Source organism: Priapulus caudatus, unplaced genomic scaffold (genome assembly GCF_000485595.1).
Source record: "Priapulus caudatus unplaced genomic scaffold, Priapulus_caudatus-5.0.1 Scaffold213, whole genome shotgun sequence".
Taxonomy (NCBI): domain Eukaryota; kingdom Metazoa; phylum Priapulida; class Priapulimorpha; order Priapulimorphida; family Priapulidae; genus Priapulus; species Priapulus caudatus.
This window is the reverse complement of record NW_014577274.1, coordinates 126,577-139,693: the sequence shown is the minus strand read 5'-3', so window position 1 is coordinate 139,693 and position 13,117 is coordinate 126,577. Positions and strand designations below refer to the sequence as shown.

General features: G+C 40.2%; 1 protein-coding gene across 1 annotated transcript in view; it reads left to right on the top strand.

The window, feature by feature from the left end:
* The window catches only part of LOC106807408 (protein unc-79 homolog), a gene marked incomplete at its 3' end in the record, with an annotated part of 21,450 nt that overhangs the window by 486 nt on the left and 7,847 nt on the right, over positions 1-13,117 (top strand). Inside the window, 12 exon segments of the mRNA XM_014809728.1 lie at positions 4,133-4,182; positions 5,585-5,705; positions 5,993-6,153; positions 7,085-7,255; positions 7,820-7,915; positions 8,340-8,395; positions 9,391-9,520; positions 9,733-9,797; positions 10,228-10,661; positions 11,100-11,298; positions 11,663-11,729; positions 11,937-11,974. Coding sequence (XP_014665214.1) covers positions 4,161-4,182; positions 5,585-5,705; positions 5,993-6,153; positions 7,085-7,255; positions 7,820-7,915; positions 8,340-8,395; positions 9,391-9,520; positions 9,733-9,797; positions 10,228-10,661; positions 11,100-11,298; positions 11,663-11,729; positions 11,937-11,974 — 1,560 coding nt within the window.

Sequence of the window (13,117 nt, the reverse complement as noted above, 5' to 3'; positions counted from 1 at the left end):
TAATACGGGGGAGAATGCTGGGGTTGTGTAATACGGGGGAGAATGCTGGGGTTGTGTAATACGGGGGAGAAGGCTGGGGATGTGGAATACGGGGGAGAATGCTGGAGATGTGGAATACGGGGAGGAGACTGGGGATGTGGATTACGGGGGAGAATGCTGGAGATGTGGAATACGGGAGAGAATGCTGGAGATGTGTAATACGGGGGAAAATGCTGGAGATGTGGAATACGGGAAGGAGACTGGGGATGTGGAATACGGGGGAGAAGGTTGGGGATGTGGAATACGGGGGAGAATGCTGGAGATGTGGAATACAGGGGAGAAGGCTGGGGATGTGGAATACGGGGGAATAATGCTGAAGATGTGGAATACGGGGGAGGTGGCTGGGGTTGTGTAATACGGGGGAGGTGGCTGGGGTTGTGTAATACGGGGAGGAGACTGGGGATGTGTAATACGGGGGAGGTGGCTGGGGTTGTGTAATACGGAGGAGAATGCTAGGGTTCTGTAATACGGGGGAGAAGGCTGGGAATGTGGAATACGGGGAGGAGGGACGCAGTATGCGGGAGAGTAAGCGAAAAACTCAGGAGGAGGTTGGAGATCAAAAATAAGGGAACGAGGCATTTAGAAAACATACATTAGGAACCTAAACAGACTCACTCTCGATATTCGAGTGCTATGTTAAATAGGTAAACAACGATATCTGTCAGGCATGTACTAGCTGATCTTATTCGCCCACATTGTATGCACCATAATAATATATAGAGACATATATATATAGAGAGAGTCTAATAATATTATTTCTGTGGTATGCACTGGCTGTTGGGTGCCACTTGGGTCACGTATCCAGCATGCCTTTCCTCTCCTCTCTCGCTAAACCGCGACTTTTGGTGTTTTGAGGGTGAGATGTATCGTTCCTGTTCCATTATTACCTCCGCCAGGGGCTTGGCGGGGGTTATGTTTTCACCGGCGTGTGTTTGAGTGTTGGTTTGTGTGTTTGTGGGTTTGTGGGTTTGTTAACATGCACGTTTCAGTTCACTTCCGCTAGGTGCGCTGGCTGTAGACTTACAAACACGCAACCACAGGCTAAGGGGCAACCACAGTCCTCCCCCACCTGCACGCTCGCACTAATCCGGATCCAAATAATTATTTATTTAATTAATTAATTAATTAATTTTTCGACTTAATTAATTAATTAATTAATAAAAAATTTCACATTGAGAGAATTCAGCTGCCTTGGCGGAGGTCTGTGCTCTCCGAGTGCTCTAGTTCCGAATAGGAACTGAAGAGCGAGACGTAGCATCAGAAACATGGCGGGATAATTATACTATATTGTAAGACGGTACGCGATATTCACGATTTACATACTCTATGTGTGAAAGTGAACAACTTTCCTGGGCACAATACCATTGTATTTTGAGGAATAGATTAGGGTTAAATGTATGTATGAAAGGGGAAAACTGATCTGAGGCTCGTTCTAAATTCTAAATTCTAAAATGTATAACAAATGGCATCAGTATGCTAAGTGTTCAGCCGAGGAGTGAGAAGTAACACATGGTCACATAAGTTCTTGGATTTCGAATTTAAAGTTTAGACTATTCGAATTTCGAACATGCCTTCTAAGACTCCGTACACGTGCGAATAGCAATATGTTATATTACCACAACAACAGACTCTTGATTTCATCCATATTTGGGTGCCCGGGCACAAACCAAGTTAAGCGTACGAGCTTACTGGGTGAGGGGACACGTGCGACCCTGATCGTGCACGTTTTTTCCGTCTTCCATCTCTCACCCACACCATTGTTCGTCGGAGCGGGTTCAGCTGATCACGTGTTTTCGTCGTCCGCTGATCCCGGTCTACGTGGATCGATGGCGATCCGCTCTCTCAAGTGCGATTTGTCCAAAACTATAGAATTAGCGTGCGCGAGTAATCCACCTGTTCTCATCCGGAGTTTAACTATACTGACGCTCGAGGGGTCGTTGTCGTATCAGGTACTACAGATATGTACCCGTGGTACATATATGTATACACAAAGTGTACCAGACTTGTACTACAGAAGTGTACCCTAACCCTAACCCTAACCCTAGCCCTAATCCTAACCCTAAACCTAACCATAAACATACCTCATATAAAAATATAAACATAATACTAAACAACCTAAAACTACCTCCTAATTATATAAAAATATAAACATAATACTAAACAACCTAAAACTACCTCGGGTACATATCTGTAGTACCTGATACGACAACGACCCCATCTGCTATACTGACAGAGTTGCGTACGCTTGTAAATAGACGAGCCCATCAGGCGTCCGCATGCAGATCAACCACCCGCTAGCGCTAAAGGCAAACCTTTGTTAGCGGACACTCGTACAGAACGGACACTAGTCTATAAGGAACCATTTTTATCGTTTTCCCTGAGTGACAACTATACAGTGAAATCACCTCTACATAGAACGGTGACTTGTCTGTAAAGGACGATCTTGGCGTTTCTCTTGAGTAGCGGTTATACAGACATATATGATCCCATACATCAATATATTATATCAAGAGTCCATAATAGAAATGATCTCTATTATGGACTCTTGATATATATGTATGTATATGTATATATATATATTTCCCATAGATATTTGTTATAATTATTTGTTATAGGACATTCATAACTATTGTAAGAATTCTGTTAGTGCACGTTTATAACTACTGGAATAAATAACAGCGTGTAGTTTGTAAGTGCTGATGTTTGTGACTCTGTAGACTCTCATTATGAGCTTCCGTCACTGAGGGCTTACTCTATGTAGAACATGACGGTCACGTTGCAGATGGACCTGCAAGAGATACCACTGCACAAGGGCACGGAAGAGGGCTTCGCCAAGGAAGTGATGATGCTGATGAAGTTGATGGTGGATGCACCGTGGGTTGGGCAGCATCGCTGCAGTCTCACGGAGGAAACCAACGACTGCATACTTTGCTGGTCTTTCAGCACCTGGTATCAACTCGCACTACAGGTATATGATGTGTGCTGTAAAAAGCGAGAGCAGGTGAACGATGCGCGGTGAGGAAAATTCTGCCAGAATCGACTAAACAGTCTATATCTAACATGCGTATAAAAGCGCAAAGGCATTTCTAAGAACGAATCTATACCCGAAACGTGTGTATAGTTATGTATGTATACGCATGTATGTAATGTGCTATATATAGTATATATATATAATATAATATAATGTAATTATATATATATATCTGAGTTTGTGCATGCCTGCGTGGCATGTGTGCGTGTTAGTGGTAGGCTAAATAAATGCATGTTTTATTTCATGGTCATTAATTTCGCACGCGTTTTAGCTGCTTGAGAATATCTGTCTACAAAATGTAGGAACAAAATTGTTTAACCCAAAATTTACTGGAAGCACTGTGCTTCCAGTGCTTCTATCTGCGGGCGCCACTGGCATCATCCGTGATCCAAGACTAATGTAGTGTACAAATGAAATGTAAACAAGCAGATTTATATGCATCTGGTCGGCATACTGGTATATATTCGTTTTCCTATTCGCAGAGATTATAAACGAATTTCATCCCTCTTTAATCAAGGAGAGATTAATTTTTCAGATATAACCTTTTTTCTAAATGCTAAGTGAATTATAGGCTTATAAATTACATAATCATTCCACTTTTTGACAAAATATATGCATTTTATGATCCAATAAATAAACAAATAATATGCACACATTTTTCCTAGAACAATTCTAAAACCACCATGTGTGTACCATGCAGTTGAAATTTATTATATATGTATAGGTATTTAATATCTAGCTTATATTTATTTAGGTAAATATTAAAAGGTAGATATTAAATACCTATACAATAAACTTTAACTGCATGGTATATACACATGGTGTTTTGAGAATAGAACTGTTCTAGGAAAAATGTGTGCATATTATTTATTTCTTTATTGGGTCGTAAAATGCGTAAAAGTCCTTGTATCTTGTATCTTGTATCTTGCCCTGATTCCTGGACTTTAAAATAAATTTTTGCCCACTGATTATGGATTACAATATTAACTGCAAATGTATCTTTTATTGAACATATAAATGTGTAACATAATGTCATGTGATTAAATTGTTTCTGAACTTTAGGATTGATGGATAAATTTTTGAGTGAAACATGGGTACCAGAGCAGCAACGTGTAAGTAGATCAAGTTAATGTTCTCTTCCTATGCATGCATTTTCATAGTTAGTGTGTCGGATGCTTGAGCCAATTTATTACGGTTTCATTAACGCTTCTGTTATAGTAAGGATAGTCTTGGCTAGGTTAACCGCCTGTTATTACGTACGTGTTACCTGTCTAGCTGTGACATCATGTTAACATTTTGTAATTCCCAGATGTGCAACTCGGACAGTGAGAAAATCCCATCAAAATTCATGAACACAATGAATCCACATATCTGTAAGGACGCTACACATGTATTTTTGCTACACGAAACACTTGTGTATGCACCTGCATAAGCCAAGGACGTGCCGTAGGCGCTTGCGCTTTTGAGCTGTCACACATGCAAGCATATATATACACGATATGGCATGACGCTGTGAGGCACACACTTGCACACATGTAGCACATACCCTGGTGCACAGGGTTGAGCCAGTCTCAGGTTCCGCAACGCCACAGAATCTAATCGGTACTCGTGTTACCCTTTGTTAAAGTTTTTCCAGCGGCTACCAAATCTGCACAGTGACATCTAGAGTGAACTGGAGTATTAACAGCATATTATTTGCCAGTCTATACATGTAAAACAATAACTTTGCAGTACTCCTGTTCTGTCTGCATAGGTTGCTGTGATAAAATTGTAGTGCTATTATGATAGAGACATTAGCAAACGGGGTACAATCTATTTAAAGGGGCAGCTTAAAGTAACAGATTCACTACTAATTTCAAAGGGTATACGTATTAATTTCAACCGATATTAGATTCTGTGGCTCTGTTATTTGTGCCCACCTGCCCGCTCGGGCATTGACCAAATATATAACTTGTGTGCGCACGTATGTACAGATAATATATAAAAGAATTTAGCAAGCAGATACATAGCTATCTATGTTGTAGTTGAGTATTATATATATTGTATAGCGTTATGTGTCTGGTTGTTAGTGCTGGTGGTAGGTACTTCTGAAGCACCAACAGTTAATGTATGTGTTCTAGCTGTGTGTGTGTCAAATCCACTTGTGCTATTGCTTTTTTTTAACATTATGTTGGTCAGGTAAGTAATTATTTCAATCAGTTGTCGCTAAATTGGTTTTATATTTAGGTGTGGATGTATATTCGTATTTGTGCTTACATTTGTAATGTTGAATAAAATCAGTGTAAGCTTTTTATGAACTAAATTAATGTATGCTTGTTATACCATACAGTGTTTTTAGTAGAAACCATATATGTATTGTTCTGTTTTTGAGTATCACTGATCTATACATGAAAAGGTTATCGTGAGTAAAGTTGTGTTAATATTTGACCAAATAAATTCTATTTCTATTCAATTTTGATCACAGGATTTAAATGTAGTATATTTAGGGTATCTGTATTTATTTTATCGTTTCAGTCACCGCTAAGATTCGAAATCTAAATGACTATTATCAGCGCACTGTTAATAATATTGTGCCACTGCCGTCTGGGATTGACATTGCTAACACTCTGAAGTACTTCCAACAGACACTGCTCAGGTATTGTGCACACACACATACACCTATATATATATATATATATATTCTTGCTATATTCTTTTAAAATTTTAAATTATTGAATACAAGTTATCTATAGTGACCATTAAAAATCATCATGTTATACATATACTGCATATATCGCAAGAGTGTGACAGATATCGATGAATTTGTAGAAGATGATAGAAATTTATAGAAATTTATACATATATGCTATTGTACCTTCTGCACGTGTCATTTTTGATTGTAAGCACGTATCATTTGATTGTTCATATTATTGCCATTCCAAGTGTTCTGAAAGATGTGCCGAGTGTCAAAGCCGATTCGGACACCAGCCACCACAGGGACAGCGTTCGGCTGTCGATGTTTCCCAACCTCAACTACCAGGGTCTCTACCATGCTATAATCAACATCATCGACGTTGTACCACTGCTGCAGTTTGGCCAGTACAGTGAGTAGCGACAGTTACAGTTGCATGATAGCTCTTAACTGTCATGGGATTAATTATGCATTGAATTTATATTTCATATATATATTCTGCACTTTACGTGAAAACATTTTCTAGTGCGCGTTCTAGTATGTTTTGATTCACTGTAGCTGCCTGTCGACATGTTAAAGTTTTTACGACGTTATTTGAATTGGACTCTCACTATGTGGAGGTGCTTGTTTCTAAAAGCTTGAATTTATGTTTGGAAATGCATTTATTGGAAATGCTCAGAATCACTTGCAATGCATACTTCACTATCATCATCTTGTAAGCTTCTTGTGTGTGCGTGCGCGATTGTTTGCTTCATGTATTGATCTGTTAGAAAGAAGCAGTGCAGGCAAGGCATTCGCATTAGTTTCAGGTATTATACAGAGAGTACATGCATGGTGGGTTATTGCAAGGTGTTATTGATTATTGATGTAGCTGCCTTCCATTCTTTTGTAAGAGAAATTCTTGGGCGGAACTATGATGTAAAGTAAATTTGTAAATGGCACTTCATGAATAAAAATCGGGGCTCAGAGAGTCATCAATTGTTGCATTACACGCATGTGCGTTTCAGCTCAGTAATGATACCTAACACATAAAAATTAGGTGCACATGTGTAAGCATACATAATTCGCAGTTCTAGGAGAAATTATATATGTGCTGCAGAGATTGCTAATGGTTTTATTCCTTCTTCCTCTCCCTTCATACCGTCACACTTCACTCTTGGTTTATATAGATATATGGTTTTATTTTATTATCTTATTTGTTTTTAATTGCTATATATATATATATATATTTATATATTTAATATAGTGAATAAAACCTAGTAAATAATAATAATAAACCTTATATATGTGTGCGTGCATGCGTGCGTGCACGTGCGTGTGAGCTAACCTCTGGTTTCTTGCAGGCTTGGGGCAGGCTATCATCCAGACGCTGGCATGTCTCGTACAGTTCCTTGCGACGGAACTCATCGATGTCTTGCCGTACACCGTCGCGTCGATGCTGGCTATCTTCCCCAACACGCTGCACAAGGAGATCACCGACCTTCTCTGCAACAACCTCCTGCCACTCACGCTGGGTAAGGAAAGCTGCGCAGGTATTGTGCTGAGCTGTTCTCAGCCTCAAAGTGTTGTAATGTATATATCATATCCTGGCCTAAATATCATGGCAGGTATCATATCGTCGTAACGTGGCACGATTTCCCATGTGTGCAAGCATGGGTTTTTAAGGGGCGATTAATTACATGCTTTTCAGAGTTTCATATTAATTCAGGATCCTGGGATAAAAATCTGTTATGTAAAATTAAAATAATGAATAAATTGTTACATTATATGGAGATATGTTAATCCTAGATATGTGTCGTAATGTAGAATTAAAAAGAGCAAATACTGTGTACTAATCAAGAACTTAGTGTTTTGTTGCTACAAAACTGCATGAAAATCTAGCAGATAGCAGGAACCTGCATCTAGAATTCAACATTTTTATTAGGGGGTGGGCATGCTTCCAGATGCTCCTCATAACACAAGGCGCCTGCGGCCCCCCCGAAATCCTTCGACCATAACATATTTTGCAAAAATACATTTTCAGTCCTGGTTACCATGGGTTGCTGACACTCATGTAATTATAGTCTCTACAATTGCAGGTGACTATGAGACGGACGAGGCGGATGAGGCTTCCTATGCACGTCTGTCTACGTCGGCCGTCATCATGATGGTCCTGCAGTACACTGACAACGGGGGTAAATATTGCCCCGCCCCTCCACCACGACATGCTAGACACGCTAGACTTGTTAGACAGTGGATGTTTGTCGGTTGTCACAGCTATATAGGCATCTTTTTTGATCACCGGCGATGATATTGAATGTGATGGATATTGTCGTGTTGCCAATGATAATGGCAAACATATGCCAGATGTTGTTGAGTTGCTAACAATGATATCAGACATGCCACATATTGTTGAATTGCTGATGATGATGCCAGACATGCGAGTTTTTATATGGCAATTTATTTATTTCCATAATCTGAAAGCCTACATTCACATTATTGGTGTGATAATTATAATTTGTTCAGTCTTCTTATGCATTTTCCCGGACCTGTGACAAGATGATTTTCAATTTCTTACAATATACATATCATATGCGTACGTGTGTCAATTTATTTTAGCATATCACTCACATCTGCTGGAATGCCTCATGGCACTGAAGAGAGACGTAGCCAAGGTTTGTTATCTATGCCGACATTTTACCTTGGTCCAACATCAAACTAAAGCTGTCCACCCTTTCTAATGATGTTGCATTCATTATTGATGGTTATTTCAGCCTATTTGCAATTATTATATACTGTATATATTATATATATATATCACTATTTTAATATATTCTCTGATATTTGCGATGGGACTATGCCAACACTCTATGTGAATTTAACACGGATTAAAGGGATCCTTTACTTTAGGTTCTAGGGTTATTTTCAGTTAATTTAGGTTAAAATTACGTGACATAAAAAGTTTCATGGTTCAATGACCATTAGAAAAATTTAAAATTAAACATTTTTATGTTTTAAAACTAACAACTATAGTTTGATTACAACGACGGTGGCGCCACTGAAAGCGCACGATCTGAAAAGTTGCGCAAAACGACTTTTCAGCCAAGGGCTACAGACCGAGGGTGTTTCTTATTTATTAATTTAAAAGCAAAAGGATTGTAATATCTTATAAACGACATATAGTTTCAGTTATATTATGGATAAATTTGTTCTAAAATGAACATCGTTTTTGGCATAGCATTTTGGCAACATAGCATTTTGGTATAAATATAATTGCACCTTTGTGATTAGCCCTCGGTCTGTAACGTGCAAAATATATTGGGAAATCCGCAACTTTTTCAGGGTGGCAGCACGGTCGCGGTTGTCAATGGCGCCGTTCAAATTTCGTAGCGTTGATGTATAATTAATTATAACAATTAAATTAGGTATCTGGTAACAAGTACGTGTAGGTATAGACGATTTGTTATACAGTAAGTACGGTTGCATGCAGTAAAATCCTAGAGTCTAGTATCCCTTTAAATACTGACTGTATTTCGACTCACTTTGAATGAGTTGCAAGACCTTTATTTTAGTTCTAAGTTAGACCTTTAAAATGGTTCTCAAATAAACACGCAGTGAAGGAGAAACGTGTAACGTCTATGACTGATGTGCATGTGCTTGCCTCTGCTAGGATCTACTCTGTGTGATAGCATATGGCTCTGGTGGGCCCAGGGCTCCAGCCATCAACCTGCTGTTTCACTATTGGCCTACACTCTACTGCTCCATGATAGATCGCAAAGCCGTGCAGTACAAGTTTGTTGGTGAGCAAGGCGCTAGAGTTACTTTACTACGGAAAGTACTTAGTATTATTCATCAATACATAGTAGTATATTTGTGTTAGTGCTACATTGATGTAATTATAAATCATAGCATTTAAATCGATGGCTTCTGATATCATTGAAATTTTACTGTATTGTTAATTACTAAAATATTGGGCTTGTTATAAACATGGTTAATCTCTATTTCTTTATAGCATGGAAACCGATCACTTGTCAGAAAGATAACTGCCTCAACACAGACAGAAACGAAGCTGTGAAGGTAACCTTGCTGAATCATATAGCTGCAAAATAAATATACTTAAAAACCAGTGGAAAGCTGTATAGTGGAACCTGTAGTTGTACAGTACAGTTGTATGTAGGATGCCAGTATGTTGATACACAATAAGCCACCAGTATTTTATGGAAGAAAGGGATGAACATTATAAATGTATTATGATATAATATTAATCATGATATTATATATATATTTATTTTTTTTATATATCAGGAGTAAATAATCACATATTTGTGATTATTTACTCCTGATATATAGACCTAACAAGCAATAAGCGTGAGTAACAAATATAGTAACAGTATGCACGCTGGAAGAGCAGTCACGTCGCTCTCAGATGCGCTCCTTCCCGTTCATCTCCTTCGTCTGCTGCTGTCTAATCTCTGTCTTCGTCGTACTGCGCGCCGCCATCTTGCAGATGTGCATCGACCCGGCATGTTCGATCGAGCTCGGCGACCGGCCGCCGCCGCTCTACATCTGCCAGGAGTGCAGCGAGAAGGTGCGCGCCGAGAACCCGGACTACCTCGCCGACATCCTGCTGCCGATGGACTACGTGTCGCTCAAGTGCGAGAACAAGAACTGCATGTCGCTCGAGCGGACGGGCCACGCGACGTGCTTCTCGTTCGAGTGCGCTGGCTACAACCGCAACCGCCCGATCCGCTACTGCAGCGCGTGCCACGAGATGCGCCACAGCGGCGGGGAGGCCAGCGGGGAGGGCGGTGACGAAGACGACGCAGGAGGAGGAGGGGGAGGAGGGGAGCAGGGCAAACGGCACGTGTTCCACGCGACGCTGCCGTCACTCGTCGACTGTGGAGAGGAGCTGGCGCTCTACCTGGTGGAGACAATCGTCAGGTGAGCGCGCTTGCGGGGGGGGGTGTCTCCAAGGTCATGCCCGTGTCAAGGTCGAGTCCACGATCATTGAGATCTTGGCAGGGAGAGGGATGTGGAGGGTGAATAAATAAAATGGGAGCCCAGTGAAGATCTTTATCTCAAGGCCATCGTCACGTGAGCGTGGATGTCACCACGGTTGGAACACCAAGGTCATGTCCATGTCAGGTCAAGTCCATGGTCATCAAAATCTTGCTGGGAGTGGGGGTGGTCGGTGGGGGAGTTTCCCCGACTAGATTTTGGAGGTAAATAAAATGGAAGCGCAGTGAATGTAAATATCTCGGGGGGAGGTGGCCATCGTCAGATGCGTGCGGTGGTAGCTACAGTTGGAGCTTCTGAGGGCATAGCTCAGGCCTCGGAGGCTGCTGTCTCTGTAACATTCAACCCTCTTTTTATCTGCAGCCTTATGAAGGAAGCGCAGGTGGAGGTGAGGCATCGCCTGGACATGCTCGGAGAAGATCGCGAGAAGCAGCGGCCGTCGATGCCGCAGGACGCCGACGACTCAGCCGAGGGCGAGAAGTCTGAGGAGAGGCGTCTGCTGAGCCGCTACGGCATCTGGCTCGTCGTGCAGCTGTGCGCGCCCAGCGACAGCATCCCGCCGGTGAGTGCGAAAACCAAGTTCCCACGCCGCGTTGCGAACTCATGTACGTATAGTACATAGTGTGCATGTAATAGTACTCCTGGTAATGCTGTAATACTGTATATATATATATATATATACAGTATTATATATATATATAGGATATATATATGTGTGTGTGTGTGTATAATATATAAATAAATAAAGTATATAGTATATTATACTCTAGTATAGATATCGTATAAAGTATATCTACTAGTATACTACTATGTGGTATATATATATAGTATACTCATGTTCATTGTTGCATGCATTACTGATCATTTCGGGTTTAGTGGGTGGACTGTCTTGCAATGTTAGCGACCCATAATGCCACGTATTTCAGGAGACACTTGGCAGACTTCTTGCTGTGATCTTCCAGTGGTATGAAGCCACTGCATATCTTCCAGATGGTAAGCCTCTCTGGTTCATTGCTGTGATAACCTGTTGGGAGTGATAATACGTTACTCGGACAGAGCCTATGAATATTACAATATAAATTTGGACATCGAATATGGTAATAAAATTTATAGAGATTTTATGAAAGAGCTATTTCATGTTATGAAATTATTAAGTCAGATAATGTGTTGAGATACATCTAATATATTGGCATATTCCAGATAACATTGGTACTGCTTTGGAGAGCTTGAAGACAGAGGTTAGTAAAAAAATCGTTAACCAGTTTGTTTATATATATATATATATATATATACACTATATTACGTGAGCGTGATGAGTAGATTTCACAATCTTGTGCAATATTGTGACACGTACGTTTTAGCAGTGATTCGGCCCTGAAGTACGGCCCAGAAAGGTAACAATGATTTAAATACGTCGAATATAGAGCTCACCATTTAAGTGATATATTACAAATTGTATCATCGCAAAACCTCACACATAATGATAAACACACAACATCACAAAATAACAGACGCCAACATTTTCATAGTTATATATAGATGTTAAATATTTACATATTGCTCTTCACAATACACTAACATACAAATAATTAATGGAATTTGTTTATACGACATATTATCGTTAATTTTAAAATAAACGCACAGCGCACGATTAGCTTGCAGTGCTACACTAGTACTACTCCTAGCACATTAAAGTACTTGGCCTGTACATTTCATGCGGTTTATTTTTAATAAGACTTAACTTGGTTTTAGCAATCTTGAATATAATAATTAATTGGCTATTTAAAATGTATAATTACGACATCGAGGCGTGCGCGTGCGCACGCACTGTCCGCATATGCTCACAGAAATACGTTTACATTTACGAGTATAATTTACATCGTAACTTTACCGGACACAGACATCGGTTGGCGTGCGTGTGTAACCGCCGGCGTGCCTTGTGAGTTATTTTTTAGTCCGGCTTGAGCTACACTTGAAAAACGCATTTGAATAGTTTGATATTTTGCTATATTTATACGCTGAATAACTGACGAACTGACGAGAGAAGTCTTGCTCGTTTATACAAAATTTTCTTTCGAAATGAGAATCGGCTGTTTTCGTTGCCTAACGACGGAATTAATTTGCTGGTTGGAGACTCATCCATCACATACCAGCCCGTCGTCACAACCCAGCGTCTATGAATACTGACAACAACTATATATAGTAACATTAGTCATATTTGCCGTCCCTCTTCAATGCTGTTTGCAAATTGGGTGTGTCATTAGTTTCGTGTGATTACGCATTGCTTCGTTTGGATGAGCTCTCTTGTTATTAGAGAGATATCTTCCACTAGGCCGCTCTCTCTTTCGCTTGCTCTCTCTCTCTCTCTCTCTCTCTCTCTC